The sequence below is a fragment of the Melospiza melodia genome, chromosome 3 (genome assembly GCF_035770615.1).
Source record: "Melospiza melodia melodia isolate bMelMel2 chromosome 3, bMelMel2.pri, whole genome shotgun sequence".
Classification (NCBI taxonomy): domain Eukaryota; kingdom Metazoa; phylum Chordata; class Aves; order Passeriformes; family Passerellidae; genus Melospiza; species Melospiza melodia.
Genome location: NC_086196.1, coordinates 55,853,593 through 55,881,474, shown reverse-complemented (window position 1 = coordinate 55,881,474; position 27,882 = coordinate 55,853,593). Strand labels below are relative to the sequence as shown.

At 40.6% G+C, this 27,882-nt stretch overlaps 1 protein-coding gene across 3 annotated transcripts in view; it reads right to left on the bottom strand.

Moving 5' to 3' along the window:
• Positions 1-17,764: 17,764 nt before the first annotated feature.
• Positions 17,765-27,882, bottom strand: part of RMDN2 (regulator of microtubule dynamics 2) — a 50,766-nt gene continuing 40,648 nt past the window's right edge. For all 3 annotated transcript variants that reach the window (XM_063151846.1, XM_063151845.1, XM_063151844.1), the window contains exon 11: positions 17,765-18,689. In XM_063151846.1, the coding sequence (XP_063007916.1) occupies positions 18,636-18,689 (54 nt within the window). In that variant the 3' untranslated portion in view covers positions 17,765-18,635. The remainder of the gene's footprint in view (positions 18,690-27,882) is intronic.

Sequence of the window (27,882 nt, the reverse complement as noted above, 5' to 3'; positions counted from 1 at the left end):
TAGATGTGGAGGCAGCAAACATGGAAACAAGAGCTGAGGAACTAAACACGAGGGATCGGCTGCAGGATTTGAGAACAAAACAGGTCTACAACAAAAGGTCATGGACAGTCTGTCATTGTCCTCACCTCAGCATCCCCAGTACCTGAGAACAACAGGAGGAAGAGACAGCCCAGCTGCAACAGTCTGAACACCTTTTGGGGGAAGCTTCCACCTGACATTCAGACAGAGCAGTAGAAGAAGCTGGCACTACACCAGAGAGAAATATTTCTGATCTAGAGGGTCTGTTCAGAGCAGCTCAGGGTCATTTATCTGAGCAAGCTGAGTGGGAAGAGTTTGCCATCAGTTGGTTATTCTCACACTATAATTTTGTCTTCAGCTGTATCTAGGCACACTCAATACCCCCAAGGAAAGAATGGCATATATATTGTGGCATGCTCCAGAACTAGGCTTAAGCTCTGATGTTATTGGTATATTTTCAGTGATGGCACAGACCAGGCTTTATTTCCACAATCTTCATTCTCCCAACCTGACCTCTGGTAAGAGCATAACTGTTATCATGCAGAAACAGGCTTCTAAACCTCTCATGATAACAAATGGGATTTCACATAATCACATTTTCTCTGCTAAAAATAACAGAACACCCTCCCCTTATCTAGACTGTTCTGCTCATCATAATAGAAGTGGACATGTGGAGTGAGACACCTTGCTCCCAGCACAAAAGCAAGATTAACCAAGCAAGATAAAGTCTGACTTCACAAAGCAAGTATGGTTTGCAATTGTCTGCAGAAGGGCACACAACAATACCCCATGCTTCTTTTATGCTTTGTATTCTGTGAAGTATTTTCAAGCTGAAGTTCAAAAATTTAATTCAGCTGTATAGCTTCTTTTTAGTTACACTTTTTTATTCTACAGCGGAAATATATTGTGAGGCTATTAATCTTCTGTGGTTCACAAAATTTAGATAATTCAAGTTTTAAAAAGAGCCACCAGAAAGTAAACTAAAACTTCACAATAATTACCCTAATGAAAAAATGAGACAGGGAAGCTTTCTGAGCAACCCTTCCAGGTGGCACAGAAACAAAAGAGAGGTGTTTTCCACCAGTTTTCTCCTGATAAGAATTCTCTCTCATGTGCCTAATATCCTGCCCAGCCTGCATCTTTCCAGTACCTGAGGAGCACCAGTGCCACAGCGAGCTGAGGGAGATCAGCCACTGGGGCTTTGCTCAGAAACTACACAAATAGTCTTTAAAAAATCAAACAAGAAAGAATTCCCATAAAGGAGGGAAAGAAAAAAAAAAATCCAGAATAAACAAATATTTAAATTGATAAGGTTCGCCACAGGATTCCAAGGCAGATCCTCCAGTGACATCATACCTGAACTGAAACTTTGTACCAAAGAACCCCTACTACTCCTGATGCCATTACCACTGAACTATTTGGCACCTGAGTGTGCAGACTTACAGCACACTGACAACCTTGTTCTCTACATTTGAAGGCTGAGGTGATTTCCTTGAAGTTGAGGTGATTTCCTTGAAGGCATCAGCAGAAACAGAACACAAAACATTTGTCTCACAATGTATTCACCACACAACACTGTTCAGATATCTTCACGCCTTACTTAAAGCCAGCAAGATTCCTTCCCTATCTTCCCAGGGATCTCTCGCCCCAATACAATACTTTTCTGCTTGAGCAAACAGCTCTAGCCTGTTCCCAGAGTCAAGTGTATACAGTAGTTTTTATTGTGCATAAAGCCATAAAACTGCTCAGCAGAACAGAAAGGAAAGTTCCTGGAATGAGTAGATGTTCCATCAATTGTCTGAATGACTGAAACAGGGAAAGCAGAGGAGATGCATGAGGCTTGCATACTAAGCTTTTGCTCTCAAGAGGACAGATTGCTTTTCCTAGGATTTATGAAGAGTCAGTTAATGAAGTGACTGGAGTTCTTTAGCTCTTTTTACAGCCCCCGGACTGTGTTGCTGTTAGCATATAACATTTTCCCTAGCAAAGATCCAGTTAGCACAGCTTCCTGCATCATTACATTCATATACAGCCAAGGTCTTCATGTAATTCTGAACAAGTTACTCCCTGAGGATTTGTCATCCCTCTCTTTTCTTCAGAAACTTCCCTGAAATACATGCATCTCTAGGTGGCAAAAGTCAATTATCTCACTTAAACCAAGCCAAAGATACTACTTTTTATTTTTCTGATAAAGGCACACTCTGCCTTCTGGGGAAATCCAGCTAAGCTTGATTATATGCTAATAGAAGCAGTTGTTCTTCAGGGTCAATAGCAAAGAAGATTCTTTGTGTTCAGAGGAATAAGTATAGGGAAAATTGGGACAGTTGAGAAGTGAGAAGAAGAACACATCAAAGGAAGAGAAATAATAGGCCAAAGAGAATAGAAAGAAATATTTTATCCCATGGAGGAGAATGAAAGTGAGGAGAGAGAATGTGAGCAGCTGCTGATGTTAATTAGCCCCATCCCCACTACAACAACTCCCCAGGGCACCCTAGGGACCACAGATTGTGATTGTGACACACATCCCCCCTGCAGAGGGCAATTTGTGCCATCTGCCCCTCAGCCAGCCTGCTCATACAAACACATTCAGGTTATTGATGTGCCATGCCCTACCTTTCCTGCTCCCACACCAAATGCTAGAGAACTGTATTTTGTTCTGCCCTGCTTAGAAATGGAAATGTTAAGCTACAGAACATCATTGGTGGTGCACTTAGATTGGGAAAAGAACAATACTCTTCTGCTGGTGGGACACATTTCCTTAGGGATTGAGGAAATAAGCCACATGGTTTAGCTAGGCCACGTTGCACAGTCTGACCCAACCACCTGAGGTCACAGAACCACAGACCGATGGAGATGAGAAGGAACCTCTGGAAGTCATCTGACCTGACACCCTGAGGAAGCAGGGTCTCCTGGAGCTGGTCTAGTTGTTCTACTTTCATGTTAATAACAACTACCCACAGTGCTATAAGCATTTTCCTTCAGATTTTTTACAGCAAACACATAGTAAATTTATTTACCACTAGTTCACTTCTTCTTAAAGTTAATGCCGTATGTGTTAATCCTAGGGACAGCAATGTGTTTCCCAGGGTTTTGCCCGTTCCAGGGCAAAACCCTGGGAAACACATTGATGTCCCTAGGAAGGGTTCTTCCACAGCATCCTTCCCCACTCCTACTGGATGAGAAAATCCTTCCCTTCACTTTCTTTAGGAGGGATCCCCACAGGCAGGAAGAGGGAAAGGCCATATAAGACAGCATGAGTGCCCATCTCCTGCTGTTTTGAAGTGGATTTTATGTGATTTTATGTGCATTTGCTCCCTGCTTCAGCACGTAATAGAGAGGATCTCTGTGTCCAGAAGGAACTGTCAGAGACTTTGCTCCTGCTGAAGTGAGCCAGTAAGTCATTCACATCTTCCCCAGATGTTTCTGCTTTCTGAGCTAACAGGAACCACATGTACTCCTGGCTCTCCCTGAAGGTCTGGGCCAGCACAAACAGAGGAGGGGGGAATTCCCCACTTGACTTCAGGAAGCAGGCGCCTGCAGGAGCAGGGTTGGTCCAGGATGCTTCCCATGTGAGGGCTCTAACAAAGAACCACTCCCAAACCACTGGGAAGAGAGCACACAGGTGTGACCAACTGTTGAAAATGCCCCTCACCCTCAAAAGATTTTAATCCTTTTACACTTCTAAATAGCACTTCAGTGTCTTTGATACATGTAGTATCAATTGAGCACTACATGCAGCAAACTTACCTATGGTAGTAGGTGAAACAGCCATGCAATTTAGGACATGGATAATAAACAGTAGTGCCCTGTTTGCTCATTGAGTTTTAGTGTACAAGTCTGTGTTTATTGTAATGGTCATCATGTAATCAAGGAACCTAAGCTTTCCCCTTAGCTTTTAAAAAACAAGTACCTTATAAAATACTGTTATCTGTTCTCATGTTTCCAAATATCAATACAACTGTGGTCAATGCACAGCATGCCTTCAGTCAAACTTTGTAGCCAGGCTTTAAGAGAGGAAAACCTACAGAGCAACACCTTGCAAACACCTAAGTCCCTAATCTGGCTATCACCTTTTACTGACTTTTTTTTTCCTAATTTACTGTATAATGAAAGTTAAATTTTAAAGATAGGAAACAAATTACAATTTATGCCAATGCTAATGTGGGCAGGGAATTCAGGCCACTGAATACACTTCAAAAATAACTAGAAATTAGAACTATACCTTTCGCTTTCCAGTGTTTGGTTTGTGGGTTGGAATTTTTTCCTTTACTCATTCTTGCATAGATAGTGGTCAAAACCCCTTGCAGAATGCATGCTTTCTCTGGCTCCAAAAACATTCTATTTAGTTATCAAAAACAGGTATCAAAACTCTGCCTCAAATTTTTAGAGTCTTTCTTTTATCCAATGCACAAAAACATGTGTTTACAGATGCTCACCAAACCCAGCATGCTTAAACTGTGCCACAGAAATTATCTCCAAATTTATTAGGAGGTACATCATGTTTTGAGCTTAAATGCATGTGGTTTATTGCCTTTTAGTTCTGCCTGCTAAATAGCAGCACTATTTGAAAAGACAGGCTTCAGAGACATAAGACTCTTGGGTAAATGAATTTCAGTAGCAGCACAGGCTTGCACAGTAAGGCTGGAAAGTAGCCCAGTGTTTTTCTAGGATATTTCTTTTCCTTTGTCTAGCTTTGGCCAGATTATTTGTATTTTTAGTACTGCTTCTTGCAAGGTACTGGCCCTCAACCTGTGCTCAGGAAAAGGCCTGGGCTCCTGCAGATGTCCTGTGAATTTCTCCACTGAAACTTTAACTCCTACATCAGTGTGAGTCCCTTCTTCACAAAGGCACTCAGACATGAGTCAAGAACAAATAAGAGAGAATCACCACATCCCTATGCTGGTTTAAAGGAAAAAAAAAAAACCCCAACAAAAAACCCCAGACCACCCTAATTGTAATTCTGCACTTGCAGTTTCCAACTTCAGACATACAACCCCAGGATCCTTTTATACTCACTATCAGAGAACTTCTCTGCCAGTAGCCTGCAAGGCATGACAAAGCCACATTTTTTGTCCAGGAACAAACTAAAACATGGGGTTAAAGTTCATAATTAACTACAGCTCCATTCCAAGTCCAGTGATCTTAATGAATATCAGTAAATTTCAAAGACTGTCAGGTTACTTTCTTCTCCCAGATGAGCAAAACAGATTCCAGGAGACAAAAAGAACTTGATTTCTGTCTCCATGGCCCCAAGAATCATTATTATTTTTAATGAAACACATTGAGGGTCCACACTGCTGTCTTGATTTATTTTTAGCTGGCAATGTAGTTAATAAAAACCAGGTACAAACCTCATCCTGCTTTAGAAGTACATCTTGGAAATCAGACAGCTCTGCTAAAGTCATTATAAAACAAGATTTTAAGATACATCTAAAAAGCCATAAACCAAACTGTTCTTAATATGTCATAAAAGAGCTGTTTATCTATGTGCATGCATTGAAACATCTGATGTTGCACTTTTCCATTTTCAGGCAAAGGCAACCCTGTCAGAGAGACCACACACTATGTCACATTTAGTACCTGTTAGGAAAATTTCAGCATGATTTTAATTATTTCCAAACTTGGTAAATCCTCTTCTGCCTCCTTGCTGGAAGGGTTTACATCAATTAAAATGGACCATCCTGTAAACTGTTTAAATGCCTAGAAAACTTCAATTTGCATCCTAGTTAGCAAATTCTTCTGCTTCTAATTGTCCAGCTACAGCCTTGGCCACGACAACATAAAGTGCAGTTTGACAGGTAGCACAGTACCTAGAGTGCCATCCAGATGTCCCTGTATTGCTCTCAATACCTGTGATGAATTGTTTGTGCTATCTACAGAGCTACCCTGCACTGCCAGAAAAACCAAGAGAGAGCAGAGGGGCCACTTGGCTGCAGTGACACCAGATCAGCTCCTGCAGCATTTGTACCTAAAGGCTAAACCTCTGGAAGGGCTGGGGCCATGAACCTGCTGTCCTACATCTATGGCTGCGAATCTGCTGAGAAATTTGCATATGCAGAACCAAATACGTTCATTCACCTTAGGGCACCACCTTCAGGAGGCAGGGCTGTCTGGGGTCCTGCCCACCCAATCCCCAGGGAAGAGCTCAGGCAAGGAACGACAGGTACAGAGACTACACAAGAGGAAGCAATAGCTTTGGTGGAAATGATATGGGCACATGGGCCAGGAAGAGAGCCTGACACTCCATCTTTGGATCCAAGTCTGGTGCACCTGCACATACAGTGATCTATCATACCCTTGATAACCAAGGGCCAAGGCTTAGCTGAAACATCTCCCTCATGCTGGGCTGCTCACAGCATTAGAGCCTACAGGCTGCTTTTTCCAGAGCAGAAAGACACAGCCAGGTGCAAAGCAATAACCTGTAGTCATGTTGGGGCTTGCAGCTTCAAGAAGTCAGCATTAGAGGCTTCCACACACAGTTACCCTGGCAGAGGGAAAAACTGAGTTATGACCAGCAGAAGAAAATCTGCTGTTAAAAGCAAAGCTGGGGTTGGTGTTCATTGATCTGCCCCTCGAATCTTGGTCTGCAATGCAGAGGAGACTGCAAAAGGTAATTACAGGAATATATAAGAAAGAAAGCCTCTTGGTCCCCTTCCAAAGAGACCTCAGCATCTCCTAGCAAAGGGCAATCTTCACCTGCAGCCAGACATCTCCCTGCTCTTCAGTCTGGCCAGCAAGATGAAACCTGAGAGCTTAATCCATGGTAAATTAAAGAACCAGTGTGTGTTTTAGTGATTAATAAGAACATTCCAGGGAGTAGCAGAGTTTGTGCATATAAACTGGCTAGGACAAAAACCTAAAACATTCTTGCATGTCCTACTCCACAGCTGGGATGCCCACCTCTTCTGACAGAATTTGTTCTGGTAGCACAAGCTTTGTTCTTATTTCTCAATGAAAAACAATAGGAATAATGAGATCACTATGCTCTTTTATACATTTTTCCCTTTGCAGAAATAAAAGGCCAGATTTATGTTTTGTTTCATACTTCACTCCAATTTGGAAAAAGACACATATATATATATATTATTAAGCAGCCTCATTGAGGATTGAGCACTGCTCTCCCAGTGTGAACAGATCACACAGAGATTTTGATATCACAGAAATGGGTCATCTGAAGTTCTCTTGGTTCTGGATGTTGCAAGTAAGCTGAAGCTTTCTGGGGGTAAAGGAAGGGTGTTTGTTACCAAGGAAATTCAGCTGGTCCTTACAGTAACAAGATGGATTATATGAGCAGAACAAAACTTCTGGTTATGCCTAACTACAATAAATACCAGATGTTTCCAATATATTTCTGCTCACCTCAGGGTGGAGTTCCCAAGCTTTCAAGACAATATGCCCTACAAGTCCTTTAGACACCTAACTGTAAAAGGAGGACAACAGCCTGCCCAAAGAAATTTTTCTGTGAAAGCTTTCATGTCCTTAAGGAGTTACAAGTACCCCAGTTGAGTTTCACATTGTTGCAGGAGGAAAAAAAAAATTTTTACATAGCTTTTACAATAATTAATAATTGAATAAGGAGTTAGTTGCATAGAAAAATGTTATATTGCTAAACATCTTTCACAGAGATGAATGTTAGAATTGTTTCACTCTTGCATTTCAGGAATTAGTAAATAATGCTGGGGCCAATTCCCAAACACAAGGTGATTTTAGTAGACCACCTTGTTTCAGACCAACCCAGTGTCACCAGCAGTTAAATATAATCCCTTAAATTATACACCTCTGGTACTGTCTGACAAATGCAAGTGTAAAACAAACTCAGGGTAGCACTTAAACACCGAAGGCAAGGGCAATCTTGGATTTAGGGGCAGCAAAGTCTCTTCATTCCCAAATGGCAGATACGTCAGTGTCTCCAATGAGGGGGTTCATTGCCAGGCTTAGAGCACGGGCTGAGAGCCCATGGCAGGATGCAGACACACATGCTGTGTCAGGCATTTGAACAGGGAAGGCTGCAGACCCTGAGGGGAACACCACCGTGAGCTAACTGTGAGATGCCTTAATTCTTTCTGTTCCTGGCATGGCCCGGGATCCCAAGCAGGCTCATGAATTTCAGTCCACAATCTAGAAACAGAAGAGCTGATTGTGACCCAGCACACCACTGCAGCCAAGCCCATGGCCAAACCTCTCTCTGGGGCCTGCTGTAACCACAAAACTTCCGTGTGCATCTCAAGCCATAGCCCGCACAGCAAGCCCAGCCCTTCCCTAGGGAAAGGGATGGGTGTTAAGGAGGAGATCCTAGGGAAGTGCTTTGCTAATCACACTTTCAGCTCCAGGAAAGTGTTCATGTCCCCAGGCAATGTTTTTGACAAAATTGCATCTGAATGCCAAAAATTAAGGAAATGAAAAATGAGTAAAGAGCAAATTAAAATCCCATAGCATTTAATTGTGGAATCAACAAAATGTTGTGTTCCTGGAACAAGCGCTGTGCCCCAGGCACCTCAGCAACTGCAGCCCGGCACTGAGAGGGGCTGAGTCTCCTCAGCGTCCCTCTGTCCCAGCCAAATGACAACTGGGAACACCCGAGACTCAAAGCAAAAATCCTGGTACATGCCAGGGTTTCTCCTCCCTTTCCTTTTCAGTGTTTGCAGCACTGTCTTGAACGTGACTAACAAGAGCAACCGAAAAATGGATGTGGCTTCTGCAAAGCAGCCCATTGTCAGAGAGGGGATCACAGGGCTGGTGGCTCAGGGGCTGCCCAGCATCACTGCTTCCCCCACACGTGTCCTTGCAGGCTGATCTGCTCATTAGGGTGCAGCTACAGGCTGCCATGCCATCTCTGTTTCATGGAAGCATAGTCATGGTGCATTCATATATTCCTTTAAAAATTTAATTGATGGACATGCCTCCTTGCAAATTGATTTCAACTGCTAAAGCTACTTTCACAAGGGGAAAAAAGGGGTTAATTAATAAGAAACATGTAATTCAAAGTTAACAAATTCATTCTGTATTAATATGATTTTTCTTAAGTTCTTATTATCACTATGATAACATTATCACTATGATAACATTATCACTATGATAACATTGTGCTGCAAACTGTTTTCTTTCTTACACCACAAGTTCTGTTGGCTCCTCCCATCCCTTAAGTTTACAACAGTTCAGAAACTGCAGCTTTTGTGATGTGAAAAATCTAACAGCAAATTCCATCTGTGCTGAAAGACCACGACTCTCTCTAAGGCTGCCCCAATGCCTGCAATATCAAGAATTACTCAAGCTGTCTGAATATGAGATATATCCTTCTGAAATCTGTCAATAACAACTGGAAAATCTATTATGTCATTGGAAAAAAAAATTGTGGACTTGAGCAACGGGATTGATTTGTACCCAAGTTTCCACACCACCTGTATTTTATTTTAATTACATTGAACAACTGACTGCGACAAAATATCTTTTGTAGCTTTTTAAGATTCTGAAAAAAGAGATGTTCCACTCAGTTTGCAAAAGCAGATCCTAGAGATGAGAAGGGACCCTGTCTGATAAAACAGGTAATTGCAACTATGACCAAGTAACTCAGTGAACACAGCATTACCCCCTCCAGTTGTACATACTGCATGCACTAAGCATTAAATATGTTGGAGGTTGTACATAATAATGAAGATACCAGTGCAGAACTAGGATTCCAAATTCCTCTGTTTCTGACTGCCAAGTGTCAGAAAAATCAGAATAAAAATCAAAGCCAGCTCCAGAGAAGAAGCAGCACAGAAAATCAACATCATAAAACAGAATTTGTCAAAACCCGTGGAAACTGAAGTCCTGGAGATGTGCACAGCTCTGCTGCAGATTTCAGTTTTATGGACGCTTTCCCTTCTGGCCACAGGGCCCCAACTGTCTCAGGTCAAACCTACTGACAGGCCTGTGGTTCCTGCTCAAAGTTCTGCCCATCCACTTGGCAGAAAAAGCACTTCATGGCCCCTGCAAAGCTGCCTCTAAAGCTCACTGGTTTAAGGTTACATTTTGACTTCTCCTTACTTGGAATCTGACTGAAAATACCACTCGTTTTGGCAAGAAAACTGGAAGAGATTCAGTGTGACGGGGTGAGCAGATCAGTTATTAGCATCTCAGCAGGAGCCACTCAGGGATGCACTTCAGTCTCCACATACTTGAGCTAAGACAGCTTCAGTCTTGCCTGAAATATCTCTCCCCTCCCCACTCCCACAGGATTTACTTCACTCTTTTGGTGAACAAGTACTGAGTTCAAGAAGCCAAAGAAAGTCAATCATACCATAGATGGGTACTAAGCAATCCTCCATGAGGGTTTCTATGCAAACCACAATCCCTACTTACAAAAAAAGCAATCCCAAAAGACAAAACCCCACCTCAACACATAAAGCTCTCCCCTCCTCCTCATCCTCCCTTTCAGCCACACACTGCCTGGAAGCAGATAGGATGTTTTGGGAATCATCATCCAGACAAGAGAGAAAGGATAGATGGACTATGTGTTGATTCCTACTGACTCAGTAACCCCTTCATGGAGTTCCCAAGCTCACAGTTGGAGAAGGCAAGGCAAAGGAAGCAAATACATTAATTTACAGCTTCTTTTACCTTTTTCTTTACCATCTGCCTGCTCCAAATTGAACACATAAGAGACTTCCATTAGGAGCTGACAGCTCTGTATAAAGTTTATCAGGATTTTATCATCTAGCATTTCCTCTCCAGCACACAAGGTATCCTTTGTTCAACAGATATTTGTCCTGTCTTTCCTCTCAGAGGGAGGTCCAACTGTGTGCTGTGGCAATTCCCCTTTCATCTTTTAACTCTGTAGTTAGAAGTTATGATATAAAAGGATGTGCAGGCAGAGTCTTTCTCAAGTTTTCACTTCACACATGGATAGAAAATTTAAAAAGTTCACAAAGTAATCAAGTTTCCTATTGAAACTACAAAACACAGCAAATTATGTCTACTGTAACTCCTCTGTTAAACTTATGGATATATACATACAAATATTTTTGTATGTATATACACCCAAACACAAAAGCTGTGGTCTCCATACAATTTGTGCTCATGCAATTACAATTCTGCATTCAAAACCATGCAGGATCCATAGCAATCCTGCCAGAGTAAATCCAGTGCAACACAGAAATCAGAAGGTTGCAGTGCAGCTGAACCGAATCAGTCTGTTTGCCCTCAGTCGGTACCACCGTGGACACATGAAGCATCTGCTTCTGTTCTGCTGCTCAAGAGAAGTTCCTTCATGTAAGTTCTTTCTCTGGTCTGAATTTAAGGATTAAATAACCCCCCAACCATTTAGGGAAGATACCGCTTTGCTTTCATGTAAGGCTGCCGGTTCATGAAGCGGCTCTCAGCCGGTGCAATCGGCGTGAGCTCCCCCTGAAGAGACTGCGGGCGAAGCGCTGCTCGCCGGCAGCAGCTGTCCCCTGCCTCGCACCCACCGGGGCCGGCCCCTTCCCTCCCAGCCACCCGGGCTTCCCCCTTCCCTCACACCCACCCGGGCTTCCCCCTTCCCTCACACCCACCCGGGCTGCCTCAGGGCCCTCCGGGGGATTGTAACTGAGCCCCGTAACCAGTCATGGAAGAAAGGGAATGAACTACCGGCACTTAAAACACATCGTATCCCACAAGCCCGAGCCACAGCAGTGTTTTCACACCGGTGTCCTAGCTCAATTTGGGTGCATGTTTAACAGTAACAAGCTTTTCCCATAGGAAACCAGCAGCTCACAGGCAATGCATTTGAACTGTCTTTTCTGCCTTGTATTTTTCCATATAAATTTAAGTTGGTGAACATAAACAAACACATCTTTTGAATCAAGGAAAGTAGAAAATTACCATTTTCACTTCACCGTCACTTGCCAGGTGCAGCAGTGCCCCACAGCACAAGGTGGTGACAGAGCCCTGGAGCATCCCCTCGGGTCTCGCGGCAGGCCTGAGGGGAGGCAAAGCCCCACACAGGAGAAAGCCTTGTATGTAGGTAGTCACAGACCCAAGATTTAACATGTCTTCCCACAGCAGTTACCAAATCCTGTCGACCTTTGGTTAGCTCTCCAAGGGACACCTTCCAGATTTGCTCTTTTAACTTAATGCCGGCCTGTGCCACAATCAGACACGCAGGCTTGTGTAACACCCACCACTGCAGTACCCCCCACAAGTATCCCCCACACACTGCTCCTCACACAGCCAAGGCAGGGTGAAGCCGGATACCCCACAGGGCACGTACTCACCCCTCCTTCGCCCCCAGCCCAGCAGCCGCCATCCCGCAGGCTCCTGCAGCAGCACAGCTCCCGGGGCAGCGCTGCACATCCCCGAGGGCCGCTCAGCCGCTGCTCACCCGCACCCAAAGCGCCAATTCGCCGCTGCCAGGGCCCACCTGAACCCATGAGGGGCCGCTGTGCTCGTGGCTCAGCCAGGTGAGTGCGCTGCCTCTCTGCCCGGCCGGCTGCTGCTCACCTGCGGGGCACTGGCCCACACAGCTCAGTGCCAGAGTACAGACAGAGATGCACGGGCCCCCCACATGCTCCAAACAGCCTGGAACGGCAGAAATGGCTTCATCTTCCCTGACAGCATTTTGGGGGCTGACTGAAAGAGTAAAAGAGGCCTAAAAAGTGAAGGTTACTTTACCACTTACTGCTCTGTGTGTTCTCCATGTTTTATTTTAAACCATCCTCATGGGTGAAAGAAGCCCCGTCAGCCCCATTTTTTCACACGGGCAAATAAGTTGTGGGAGGAAGGAAAAATTCTGTCGTGTGCAGTAGGCTAGAGTAATCACAAAACTCCCCCTCTAGAGAAAATAAACTAATGACCTTTAGAGAAATCTTGTATGGTGGACAACTAATTAAAAGTATTGCTCAAATGACTATACAGGTCCAGGTCCAGTAGTTTGGGGTTTTTTTCCCCTCTTTGATCTATTGTTCTGAATTTCTCCCATGAGAGCTGAAAATACCTGCCTTTTATTTCCTGAATAAACCTGTTGGGACATGTAGGACTGGCTGTAAAAGGGCATGACAGCAGTGCACCGCTGAACAAGCTGGATTGAGCACTAGGATGTACAGAAGCAAACGTCATACAAGGCCATGCAGGTACTTTTAAAAATCTCATCCTGGCACAATGCCTGGGACTCACTGATGTCCAGAGGCTGTGTTGCCATGCTCTCAATGGCACCAAAATGTCACAGGACAAATCACGTGAAACTACTCTTCAGTAAGAAAAACACCTCTAAAACAAAGAAGATGTCCAATGACTGTGGGATCACACACTCGATTGTGGTCTTTTGAGCCAGTGCACACTGGTAATTCTTGCTCAGGGAATCATGGTGAAGGAAGCAGGAACACTGTTGTGCTTGAAACTGCCAATACCCATACACTGGTGATATCAAATCAACACACAATCTAGCACTGCTTTTCTATGAACCCCTCACTGCACTTAAAAGTGTTGCATTAGATATATTCTGCTCTTCTAATTTGAAAAATGTGTATTTTATTACTGTTTTCAGACTTTATATATGATCTTATAGGGCACTATGTAAGCTGGCCTAACATTCTGCAAAAGAGTAATCCTTAACCCAGAACCACAATCAGGAGCTTTACAAATGAATTTTCATTTCTTCATAAATTATTCTCTTCCAAGATTAGGAACACACAAGTAAATCACTGAGTCCACTCTGCTGATTTGCCACATTTTTCTGAACAGCAAACAAAAACATTTCTCTCTGGAGACTAAAATTTCAACAGCCATGTTGGTTACCTTTATCCATGAATCAGAAACCTGACCTTAGTTTGGAAAAAGCACATCCATATTCATATCCTTAACACATGTTTAGGTTACAATATTCCCTGTAAATATTGTGTGGCTCTATTTTTAGCTTATACACGTAGGCAACTCAAACCATATCATAATTAATCTTAATAAACAAAACATATGAAGAGTGGACAGACTGTGTTTGCGTGTGTGTAACTTGGGTATGTAGCTAAGGAGCTTAACCCCACAGTCACATCATGGGTCAGCAGCACTACCAAGCACAGAGCTCAGATTGTTCATATTCAAGTTCGCACTGGATCCCACAGATACTTCCAGAGTAATTGGTTGTTTATTTAAATGAGTAAAATATTTCCTAAAAAAAAAAAATTATTAATGTTTCACATTCTTAGTTCCAGTGCTTCATTTCCCAGCATCACACATGCATGGGTTACACAAACATAGACAGGGCCAGAAAAGCTAACTTCTTTTTGTATTGTCAAGACAGTTTGATTTGTTTCTTCTCCAAGGAACTTGGAAGCCTGTAAGAAGGAAAAGTGCTGGAAAATAAGAATATAACCTTATATGCAGAAGGAAAACAGAGAAAATAATAATGTTGGCCTTTCAGAGTCACTCCTTCTGGAGTTTGCACTGGGTGAATGCTGCAATACAATTTCATCACTTTACCACAAGATTTTCTGATTTGGAGTAGGTATAATGCACTACTGTGCCCACTGAAAAAAACACCGCAAGACTAGCCTCCAGAATGTCCAGGAAAATTCCAGAAAACCCACCAATCTTTCTGCAATTCATAATACCTCCCTACAGTTCCAGGTACTTCAACCAGAATGTGATCAGGTAGTAATGGCTGAAGGTAAGTAGATCCAAATAAGCTGCTATATTTGGGTTCAACTTGGCTGGATCTCTGGGCAGCCATTCCTTCATGGCATTTGTTTTATTGTTGCTTTGGTATCAGTGTTGCTTTTTGCTTTTGGGGGTAGTTTGTTTGGTTGTTTTTTTAGTTTGTTAGTAGACTTTTACTACTATAATAACAGAGTTTTAGGCATGGATTTATGTGAGGTTTTTTTTTTTAACTTGAACTTGTCACTTTCTTTTCTAGATCAGCTACTCACCACTGGGGGACAGCGTTCTAACTGATTGCAGAAGTCAGTGTATTGATATTTCTACACAGAAATGCAAAACTCACCATGACTCAGCAGAAGGAAACACAGTGCTCTAAACAAAGCAGTATGAGAAAGTGTGTCTCTGTTACCATTTCCACAATGCCCCTGTGCCATTGCTACAAAAAAATGCATCACATGCTTTGTGCGTTGTGAGGGACAACTGCAAAGGGATTAGGCTTCAGTGACAGAAGCCTTAGCCTCACCACAAGAAATAAAACTTACCTCAGCCATCACAGATGGCAGAACTAGTGGTTTTAACTGTACTGAAGCACAGAAATCCTGGTACCAGGTCAAGGCCCCCTGAGCTCACTTTTTTCAAGTATGTAAAGAGACAAATTACACAGAGGATTTACAGTGTGTGTACTGTAAATGCATACACTGTAGCAGAGACCAAACAAGAGATGCCACAGCAGAAGAACTGAAGGAGCTACCATGGCTTCAGGAAGCCTGCATCCCCATCTGCTCCACATGGCCTCAAACCCGCAGGGGGTTAATACAGAATCACAGACTCTAGCTCCTCCACAGAGACAAAACTACGGAAGTGACTGTCTGCTTGTGGATATTTTAAACAAAAAAGAAAACATATGGCCTCTGGAGCTATGCTTGCTTTTTCTCCAGCTGGTATGACACAGAGAACAGATAGACTGGGCCTACAACTAAATGCAAAAGCTTTATTCCAAGGAGCAATCTAGGGAACGTGCTTCAATTTTAAAAGTTCTCAGATTAGCAAATCAGAGACAAAAAAATTGAGAATGCTCATGTATACTAATTAGCAAAAACTTTTAAAAGCACAAAATATCTTAGCTGTTTCTTACCTGTGTGACTAATATTTCTGCAAACTACTAAAGACAATTTAGAATTAAATAATTAAGCCCAGCATTTCTCTCACATATATTAATTTGTAATTCTACACATACACTAGTAATGAGCAAAAATTAAAACTGAATAATGGGCTTAATTCAGAAGGCTGAAAAGAAAGATCAGTAATTTCATTTATAAAATCATAAATTTCTTTAAAAATGTAACCACGTGGATTAAAACCACAGTTATAATAAATAGTCAACACCAGTCATGATGCACATCTTTAAATTCAAGTCTTGAAACATGCTGATAAATACTTGAGAGTACAAACTCATTTGGTAGTGTGGGCCCAAAGCTGAGCCAGTGTGTGCAGAGCCAGCCCACCGACTTCTGAACCCCTGCAGGAGTGCCTGCAGCTCGCAGGGAGATGGAGTTGTGCACTGCCCAGGGACAGCAAGGCCAGGAGGGATCTCAACAAGTCATCTAGTCCAACCTCTGCCAGAGGATGACATGTCTTAAACACTGCCTATGTATGACATCTGATTTAACTTTTATACTAAAACTTAAGTAAATGATTTTATAATGTTCTCAGGAAATGTATTGCAGGGCTTTGCAAAGTTACCATCAGGATCATTTTCTCCTAATGCCTAATCTGAAGGCAGGCAATTACCTCTTGTCCTACGAATAGGGAATTTGGAGAACAAGGTTTGGGGTTCTTTTTTTAGTGTCTTGTCTGCAAAAGCTTTTTACAAATGTGAATACTCCTTTAGTACTTGCTCCTGCAGACTAAACACACCAAATTCTTTCATGTTTTACACGCAAAATAATGATGTCTAGCACTCTCATCTTTCTTGTCTCTCTCTTCACTGGACTCCTTCCAGTTAGACCCCAACCTCCCTCAAGTGTGGTGCCTGAAACCAGATACAGCACACCAGCTCAGGCCTCATTAGAACTTATTAGGCCTAATTAGAGTAAAAGGTTATTTAATGTGAATTTAATGGGGAACGTTTATTTATTCAGTCTAGTATGAAATTTGCTTTTTCACAAAAACATAACATTATTGACCCATGAATAACTTGCCACCCACTGGAATCTGCATGTCCTTTTCCATAGAATTACAACTAGCCTGGTCTCCTTCAATCTCTGTTAATTACTTCAATTCAAGACTTTATATTTGCCCTCAATGAAGTAAATCCTACTTACGTAATGTAATTTCAGTAATTAATGTAAGTAACTTCTTGTTCTAATCTATTTTTCCAATGCATTTTCAGCTTTTATCAGCAATAATTACTTGTAAATAAAGTATCTATTGCATAATCCAATTTATTTTATAAAGGATATAAATTAGCATAAAATTGATTTCAGGAAAGGCCTCCTTATTACATTTTCCTAGGTGACAGTGAATTGTTAACAACAACCCCAAGTACAAATCACTCTTGTAGATTCTTTTAAGCTATGCTTCTTGCATTGGCTATGAAAACATCAAAAGCAGACTTTACCAAGAGCCCCTTACCAAAATCACGATGTGTCACCTTTCCAGCTTCCCCATTCACAAGCCAGTTACTCTGTGTGAATCACAAGACTGTCATAGAAGAAAGTGTTAGGATTAATCTTTCATTTTCCCTTTTCTCTGAGATTATGTATGAAAAAAAAGAACTCTTGAAATGAGGACATATAGAAACTATTTTTCCCACAGGATGAACATTCAAAAAAAAAGGCATATTTCAATTTGTGAAGATCTCCTCGTCTTTGCTATAAAGTGGTCCACATTATCTTACACATCAAATTGATCAAAGGAACATACAGTTGTCCCTACTCAATTCAATGTTCTTTAACAGAAACGCCAACTTCTCCAAGGTACACTCCCTGCATCTAGATTAAGAACCTAAATTAAAAGCCAATCACAACTAGCGTCTCTTCTTCTACAGACTCTGGTGTACTCTGGATCAGTCCAGTGGTGAATGGAAATTCTTTACCTATCTGCTACATTTTTTTAAAAACACTGCTGTCCAACACACTCAGAAGTAGTAAGTCTTTAGTAGTCTATTTTTATGTACAGGTTATGTTACATAGATGATAAAAAAGGTTAGTGATGGATACATGCTAGACTAGGTTCTTCAAAGACACTCTGATGAAACCACATTAGGCAACTCTTCAAAGACAGAGAGCCAGACTTCACAAACTTGATGGAGATCCTGATACAAATCCATTAAATATCAGAGCTGTAATAGAATATTCTAAACCACTTTATTTAATTGCTCTTATATTTAATATTGTACGTGATGTTACAAATAAATTATAATATTTAATTTATAAAATTTTCACAATTCTTTGTAAAACCAACAATAGGTTTAAAGTAAAAAGAGCTTTGTTGCGGCAACAGCTTTGTTTAACTTCAACAAGACTGTAATATTTTAAGAGTAGAGAAATGTGTAAACATAAATATTAATGATTTTCTTCTGTACACATCTGTGTAAATTAGTTGATATAAATATAATTTACTATAGAAACATTTTTTTGTTTGTTTATGCTACACACAGTTCTATGCTGGCATCACGTACTAGTTGATTCATCTTTCAAAGAGCGAAATTTATTCCTTTTGCATTTAAACTCCCAGTATGTCCATTGCCAGCAGTGGACCTCATGATCACAGAATCAGACTCACAGTGTCAGAAATCTAAAATGAAATTTCAGTACAAGATTATAAATAATCAAAAATGAATGCATTATTTTAATACCATAATTGCCAGACACTTAAAGGCCACGATCCAAGCCAACCAAAATCAATGACTGTCTTTCCATTGACTTAGCTGAAATTTACCCGCAGTTTCCAGTCTCATTTTAGTTTTACAATTTTATTACAGCGTGAAGAGTTAAAAGTACGTAGTATCAGAGCTTCAGCGTAAGAAGTAAAGCCTCTAAGTCTTTCTGGGCCTCTTTATCCTGAAAGAAACAGACAACCATGCATCAATTTAGAGAGGATAAATCCCTTCATTTGCCTAATACGTGCCTATTCACATTTCTTTACTAACAACAGACATAACACACAACTGCAACAGCCACAAAATGTAAAGACTGCATAGTAAGCTAATTTATCAGTGAATACAAAAATAAAGTTTGAAGTGAAAACAAGAGCCAGATGGTGGCCCTCCCTTTACAGCTCTGTTAAAGCACTTAAAATGTTAGCCCACAAATAGCCTTCTCAGCGGACCAGTAAGCCCTTCAGCCTGGGATATAATTTTTATTGGTGTACTTTGCATAAAGTACTGCCTTGCCTTATACCTGATGTAATTTTGCATCCCGACCACATGCAGTTTCTCTAAAGATGTTCTGTGATGTTTGCTAATGCTTTATTATGCAACTAAGAAGAAAACATTGGGAAATGTAATTAATGACATAGGTTAGATTGTGGGTTCAGAGCATACAGCCATACCTACCTGTAACAGCCACCATGGGCTGAGTCCACCCTCAGTAGCTTCCACACTGGGCTTTGCCTATGCTACTGGGCTCATGGCAGAGCCAAAGTGGGAGCAAGAGCCAGGTGTCCTGCTGTGCTCAGAGCCAGCACTACACTGCACTCCTAGAGCAGCAGGAAAAGGCTCCTTTTAGGCCAATGCTCAGAGCCAACACTACACTGTACTCTTAGAGCAGCAGGAAAAAGCAGAAAAAGGCTCCTTTTAGGCCCCAATGTTTTAAGCGCACAGCTTGCATGGGGCTTCAAACCTAAGCCAGGCCTAAGACTGTCTCACAGGTACCCACTGACATGTTTTGGCTATTCCATGTATAATCTGCTTGGAAAGGGGCACATGCATATGAGCATGTAACCACAGTACAAAAATCCATTATTCTACTTGTTTTTAAGTGCCCCCTGGATATAATCTGCTCCCTTTAGCTGCTGTTGCTGTGAAACTTCTAGCATGCAAAATGCACCTTGGTTTAAAAATCACATTTCTAAAATGTTACCACCTCGTGCCTGAAGGCTCATAAGGGTCCAAACACACAACACATGCACCCATGGATATTTAACAGTGCAAGTGAAAAGTGCCTGCACATCACAGATTTTGTGTAAGTATTTCTGATTACAGGGTCCAGTAATGACAATGCCACGGGATATTCTGAAGGAAAATACTGTAGACAGTCAGTGAAGTAATCACTAGATTTCAGGATCACTTCATTACTCAATCAACCAAAGAGCTGGAACAAAATACAGAACATTTTAGAATGTATTTTATGGGTGAAGAAATTCCTGCTTCTCTTTATTTTGGTTAGTTGTCTATAATGTCATGGAGGAACAGAGAAGAATATTGAGATGATAGAAACCATATGCCAGACATGTCAAACTACATCATATTATTGGTCTGGATTAAGGCATTAATACATTAGCTGGACACTTCTCTTGGAGTTACTGCCTTACTCCTACTGGCAACAATAGGCTAAACTATCTGCCTAATCATTTATCAGAGGCCTTTAAAGGCACACACTGCAAAGCTAGGAAGCTCTTGCCAAAATACTCTAACAGAAGGAAATGTCATGCAGCATAGAGCACCCCTTAAACTCCACGTCACTACAGGCTGTCTGGAGCACCATGCCATTGCTTTCAACAAAAATTGAAAACCTCAAAATTTTCCCTTAATTCAGGGAAAACAGACTCTTTTCTGTACTGACTGTGGTGAACTTGTGAAAATGATTCTAAACTCCATTAAATAAAAAAAGTGAAAAGCCAGATATTGTCCCATGCTAGAAGAAATGGAAAAGCTTAGTTGTATCTGGTTGTACTCTTATGATACTTTTCTAAGTTGAAAATTATAAAGGTGCAGATTTTCTCATATCTGAACAGTGTTCAGTATTTCATGAGTTGATGGGATTCTCTACTCATTTTGCAGGATACAGCATTTAAAAAATATATCTCCAAACAGCTTTGGATAATTGTCTCTTTAGAAGTAAAGGATTTTATTGGGCAATGAGCTTTACAAGTTGCAAAGGTCCAGAAAATATTGGGCAATCTTCCCTGAATCTTCCTCTGGGCTTAGGAAAAAGAATGGAACAAAACCCAAGATTGTTCTGAGAACTGTCTGGAGAAGAAACTGCAAACGTGCAAAGCATTCTACCTCTGGTTTGCCAGTTCTAAACAGGCAAATATCAGCTAAAGCAGGAATTATTGTTGCAAACTGCTTGACGGGTTGCATTAATTGAGCCAGCAGCTTCCGGTCAATAACAACTTGTACGGCAAAAGCATTGAAAAAAATCAGTAATGGCATTAAAAACAGAGCTGAGAATGGTCAGTGAAGGGAATATTATGTCACCTTTGGAGAGACTCCTTCCAGACCAAGAGGCGTGTCATGCTAAAAGGAGAGAGAAGCCACAACTCTGTCCAGTGTACAAGTTTCTGGTTTTAGGGTGAAAACTTCATTATTGCCCAAAGCTTTGCTGCTAATGGAAAGAAAAAGCCATAAATCCTGTCCTGGACCAACTCTCTTCCTTGTTGACTTCTGGGTCTGTGGCTTTCTGAAAAATGAACAATAAGGCCAGCCTTTTTTTTTCTTTCTTTTTTTTTTTTTTTTCCCAGACAGCAGGGTTTCTCTTTAGAGTGTGGCAAGCAGAAGAAGAGGTGCAAGTTGTAGGAGGAATGCAACATACTTGCGTCAATCCCATTTGTTCACCCTGAGGCTTATTTCAGCACTGACTAAATACACAGCCATTTCCAACCTTGTCTTTCTACTGTCAAGGCTTACATTTATTAAACACTCCTTATATCATTTTCAGAGTTGAATATGAGTTCAAAATATTCTGCACACTGCTGCACAAAATGTATTCAGATTAGAGGGTCAGGGACCGTATTTTGCCTTATTGGTATTTTGTTGCTTTACTTTTATGTTTCATCATTCACAGGGGATATGCACAGGAAAAAAAGACCTGGGAGGCCAGGGACTCAACAAGGGGAGAGAGGGAGTTGAAAACAAGAGCAAGAAGGAAGAGAGAGCTAGTGGGAAAAAGGGAATGTTGGCTTAACTGGAAGTGGTTCACATTTTGACAGTTCATTTTTGCTGAAAAAAATTTACTGATACATATACATGGAGAATTACACATATAAATATGCATGTAAAAATTAAATGGTAATTAAAGCCAAGACAGAAAGAGAATGACTTTACCTTCCATCTCTGTTAATTATTTCCTTATGTGCTAATACACTCAACGCAGGCACTGCACATGTGTGCACTTGTTGACAAAGTCCCGAGTGTCGGCAGAGAACAATACAGCCCCATGACCACAACCAAAATGGTTACACCAGCCAATGAAAACATAACTGTGTGCAACCACTGCCAAATCCCAAGCTGACATGCATCCTGTAGAGTTTCAATGAAGTCAGCAGGGCAGCATGGTATATTAAATGAGCTGGGCTGCAAGGGTGGTCCAAAGCTGTACTCTGATATGCAGTAACAGCAATGAGGTGCTGAGAGACACTCCTGCTTTTGGGTACAGCTGTATCATTCCCTCACAGCTCCAGCAGAAATCCTGGACTAGCAGAAGAGACTCCCAAGTATGCACAAGGGTTGATAGAGAGCAATAGCTCTTGTGGACAGTATAAATCATGCAAAGCTAAATGCTAAACTATCCCTTCCTGGTCTCCTGACAGACTCTCACAGATGGTGTGACTGTAGTGTGCACTAACAATTGTACAGTACCATGAGTTTTCTCCTTTGATATTGCAACACACCAATGCAATCATCCACATGATTCTTCTTCTACATGACTGCTGTATGCCACAATCTGGTGTATTCTGTTCTTTCATATTATCACTATCTTCTCTGGGGATTAACCATAACTTTTCAAGGCTTTTAGGATCAAGGCAAGCACAGCCTTAAAATATGCAGCTGTCAATAATTACAGATTTCTGGATATTACTTCAAGTAGAGGGGAAAATATCCTTTCTCACCCAGAAGAATATGAAAATGAGCTCATTCAAGGACTACTGTTGAAAAATTACAAACCAGCAGAATACAATTCAGAATAGTTAGTAGTCATGTAAAATTTTAATTGGCTAGTTCTTTCCTGACTTGAAAGACTACATTTCACCTATGATCTGTTTTTCTTTTACTACTGTATACAATATGGAGCTTTTGGTGTTCAAGACATTCTCCTCTTTCAGTCTGCCTCTCCCATGATGGGACCTACAGCTTTTCTTTCTGCACAGTCATTGCTGAAACAGCCTGAAGACAATCACACCCACTTACAGCCCTCTCAGAAAGGTGCCTGTCAAGGCTTCCTTAACCCTGCATATTGCCTCCAAGACAATATATTTCAAAATCCCAGGAGTCTGACTTGGCCCAGCTACTCTACAAAAATTCAGAATGGGATTTTGCCAATCTGTTTTGTAATCCTGGAGTGCACCACTATCTCTGTGAATACTTCTTCCACTCTGTCCCTGCATCATGAGAATGCCAGCGGAAGAGACACACTCCATACTTTGGGAACTGGCTGCTGACCAGTCTTGCTGGACTAACAACTATGCTAAAACTGTGTTGGCTTTGATAGGATGTTGAAATGAATACTCTGTGATAGTCAGTTTAATCATAAATATAATAAGCTTGGTATTTATGAGGATAAACTTCATCCTTATGTATGAAACTGTAACACCACAAAAAAATATCTTCACTTTCCGGAATAATTTTCAGAGGGAGAGAAGAAATAAGTACACAATGCAAACAAAGCTTTTTTGAAGGACTTCAAAAACATGCAGATAGAAAATTGATCTGATCACTAAGATAGAGAAAAATAGACTATTCTTTGAAGTACAAAATAATGTAAAATATGGGCAGTCTCAAATTATTTTAGCAACTCTAACAAATGTCTCACCTTCCCCTAGAATTTTAGTTTGAAGTTTGATTTCTTTAAAATGAGTTTTTAAAAAGTGTATTCCCTGCACTTGAAGCAGTCACATTCATTGTATACAAACACACTAATTAAGGAATAGTTTTTTTAAGCACACTCAAAAAATATTTTAGCTTTGAGTTGGTGGTAGCTATTAGGAAATTCTTGTTCAACTCCAGAAACAGTACTAGCAGGAAAACAATAGTCTAGAATTCAAAATGAACACAAATTAGAACACTTCCATTATTTTTCAATTGAAACATCATTGATTTTTGCTGGCCATTTGGAGGACAAATATGCAAAAAATCTAAAGCAACAAATATTGTCTGAAAAGCATGACATTTTGTATTGAGCTGAAGATATGAAAAGAAAATATTCTGGCTGATGAGAAAACAAAAACATTTTATGAGGTTAGTTGAAATTACTCTGTTTCAATTGGTAGTTTTTTTCAAAAACAATTTATAATTTGCAACCTTCACTTTAAAAGCCAGAGTAAATTATTTTTTTCTCCTCAAAATCTTACTCAGAAGGACAGATTACAATAGCAGCTTCAAATAAGATCTGTTGGAAATATCACAACAAGGTCTGCTCATATGACCAATCCATGGCTGCTGGAGTGGTATTTCTTGGAAAAACTTGAAAATACAGATACAGAAATGGTCTGTTGGAACAGAACAGCTGATGGGTGCTGAAATTTATACTCTGACCTCGCTTCCATCCCTCTGCAAATCCCACTTTTTTCCTTATAGACAATACTAAAAATGAAATTAATAGCCAGGGAAATCAATTATGGTGTTGTACAAAAAAGGGAAAGAAGTGTGAAAGAAGAAAATTGTATGAGTTCTCCTCAGGAGCTGCATTCTTGTGTAAAAATTCAGCCATTGTTGCTGCCTATTATTACATTTATCACCTCCTCCACATAAGTTTCAGATGTCACTGAGGCTGAAAGCAGAGTCTTTAATAAATCTCTGCTTCCTACTATTCTACACCTGTAAGTAGTGAATGTCATAACCATGAATTTCTGTAAGATCTAAACCTCTCTTCTTTGTTAATTTCAACTCTGAATTGCCATCATTTCTAATTCCTGGGAAGACAGAGTGCACAAAATCACTAATAATTTTGTAAAACACTTATCTTTAGGGAAGTTTTAATCTACATTTTAAGTAAGACTTTCAGCAACTCAGTACAAATTGATTTCCTTTGCATTTTTCCTGCTTTCCTGTCTTCATCTCTTCCAAGACTACACCTTTTGTAACGCAACTGCTGCTTTTGAGATTAATTTTTTAAAAAAATGTAATAGAGACTAGAACCTTGAAATTTTAATCTCTTTCTCTGCTAGGCTGTTAACTCCTTTGTGGTGAGCTTACTGGTCCTACAAGCACAGAATTCATTGTCATGCTCATGCTTGTCTCCAGACACAAGAAAAAACAGTTCTGTGACTATTATACTTTATAATTCTACATTAAGACTTGAAATTGTAAGAGTTCCAGTCTTGAAAACTTCCAACAATCTTTATTATAAACAAGAAATTAGGGTCTTATTCCCCTTACAAGCAAAGCACCATGTGTTTAACCATACACACACACATGCACCCTCTACCTATTCTGTCTTTCTGTATCCAAGACAGATACTCATGATTTCAAAATTAAATTACATTTTTGTCTTAAAATTAAAAAAAGTAATTTTGTTCCACCACATCTGGTTTCAAGAGCCCTTCACACAGTCACAGTCAGCAAGGCTCTGAGCACACTACAAAGTAATGAGTCTCAGTAAGGGTAATGCAACATCCTCTAGATGAACAGAGCAGCTGTTGAGCACTTAACAATAACTCACAGCAGCCCTGAACATTGGATCTCTTTTACTGAAGGGCAAATGTTTCCCAGGACCCTGAGGTTATCCACCTGGGTAGCAACCAGAGGAAAACTGGACAATTTAACGTCCCATGCACCTCCAGCAGTGAAGTACCACTCTACACTATTTATGGCCAAGGAAGGACTGTATGATTCATTGGAGGCTTTTTGTTTAGAAAGGATAGAGAAAGGTCTTTAAAGTTGCACTGTAATATCAGCTATGTTTTTCCAGATGTAATTTGAACCAAATCACACATATTTCCTTTTAAAATAAAAAGAATGCATAGACTGATAAGTTAAAAATGTGCCAAACTATTTCTAAAAACTGTCCTGTTTTTACAAATTGTCCTGTAACTCTTAATTTACAGGACTCACTCAATCAGAACTTGTTTCTTTTTTTATAATTTCTGTGTATCCTTTCTAAGATTCAGAATAGGTTTGAAACAGGCCATTTGTTGTTTTTTTTTTCCTTTAATAAGAATTAACTATGTTTGGAAGCCCCTTTACCCCTTGAATTAAAAAAAACTCTGTAAATGGTAAGACAGAGGCACAGAAGCGATACCTGGATGTCACATAACATTCAAGACAAAAATAGTATCACTTAACTTGAAATGTTATGTGAAATGAATCCTAGAAAAAGTGTCAAAGAAGTGTCCTGAATTAGAGCAGCTGAGAATTTGACTTGAGGATTAAAATGAGCTATGGGCTACTTTACTGATGCCAAGCACCTCTGGTTCCCAGAAGGCACTGGAAACTGTGGATGCTCAGAAGCAATAAAAAGTAAACCACTGTCTCTGATAATTTTTCTGCAGGATGATTTTTATCATGAAATACTATACATTTCCTCAACGTGGCAGCTTTCCAGAAACTTTGTCTCTCAGCCTGCTCCTGATTTTATGCCTTTATACAAATACATGTTTTTCACTAGAAGCCAACATTTAAAAACAATAAAGGAGTTCCCCCGCTTGAAGAAAGAGAAAATTCATATGAGAAACTATGATTACACTTGGGAATGATGGGTTTCACATGACTGTGACAAAATACCACACTGCTGACAACCCTGAGATCCTGAGCTGTGGCAAATGGAAAGAAATCATCACACTGCTGTTGACCTGTGCTTTTTTTTACACCATGAGCCCCAACTTCTACAGGGCTGCAGTCAATTCAGGCAATAATAAAGTGCATATTAGCATCTGTTTATTAGTCTCTCCCCAATGCCTCTTCAGTCTTATTACAGTCTCTCTCCCCTCTTAAACTAATCTCACTAAATGTTATTCCTACATACAGCTCCAAGCCCTGAACCACTTCACTTCCAACACATTTTCCCAAAAATCAGTAACAGTCTTTCTGTAACACAATAACCAAAACAACATGTAATATTTGAATTCAGATGGGATTTGAGGTAACAGCCAGCAACAGCAGAGTTCATGTTCCAGATCTCCATTTCACAGTAATTTCTTTCAGCATGCACTTGGTTTTTTTACCCTGTGCTGAGTGCTTGGTTGTTTTTTTTTTTTTAATTGAATTACATACTACTGCCCTAATGCCATATTCTTCTGGACTCTTTTTTCCTAAATCTAACTCAAAACACATCACAAGTAAACAAGACAAAGGAGATTAATCTGTAATATCTATAGGATTTTTCAAAACAGGAGAGGTCAAATCATCTTGTCCTCTTCAGATGGACAAAAGATTTTTAGGGCCCATTTGATGCTTACTCTTCTGATTACACAAATCAGTGTAATTCTTGTTCCCATCACCACCCTGCTTGTCAGAATACATACACCTATCCCTCAGACTCCTTTAGAATTCCTGCTCTCATCTCAGGGTTCCTTCTCCTTCTCAGGTCTGCTGATACTTCACAAATGTGATGGGATATTAAACAGATACTCTATAGCAGCCTTTCCTATGTTCTGTAATAGGCAAGCTGAAGATATATTTTAACAGTAAGTAAAGAATAAAGAGAATTAAATCATTGTTAATGTCATATCAGTATCAATGCATATTTAAAGAAACACTGACCTTAAGCAATGATTACTTAATTTATGATTGGTACATACTATAACTGGGGCCAAAAATCAGGCCACCCAGGAGCAGCGGCTGGTGAGGCATGCAGAGGTCTCTCTTCCCAGCAGGAACGCTTGACATAAACATGTTAGTGCTCCACACACAGCATTTATTGTCAATCAAGTTAAAGAGTTATTTAATGGTCTTTTTCCTTAACTTCAAAGAATTAAATGGGATGGGGCCAACTCCTCTCAGGAATCACCTCTCTTTCTCCATACCACATCTGCTGTGCTCAGAGGGGGTCCCTTAGGCTGAAAAAGCTCAGGTTTGAACCCGTCATGCTCTAGGATGGTAAGATGTTTCCAGTTATAGGTCCGTTATGGAACTTGCTTCTACATGAGATCAGACAG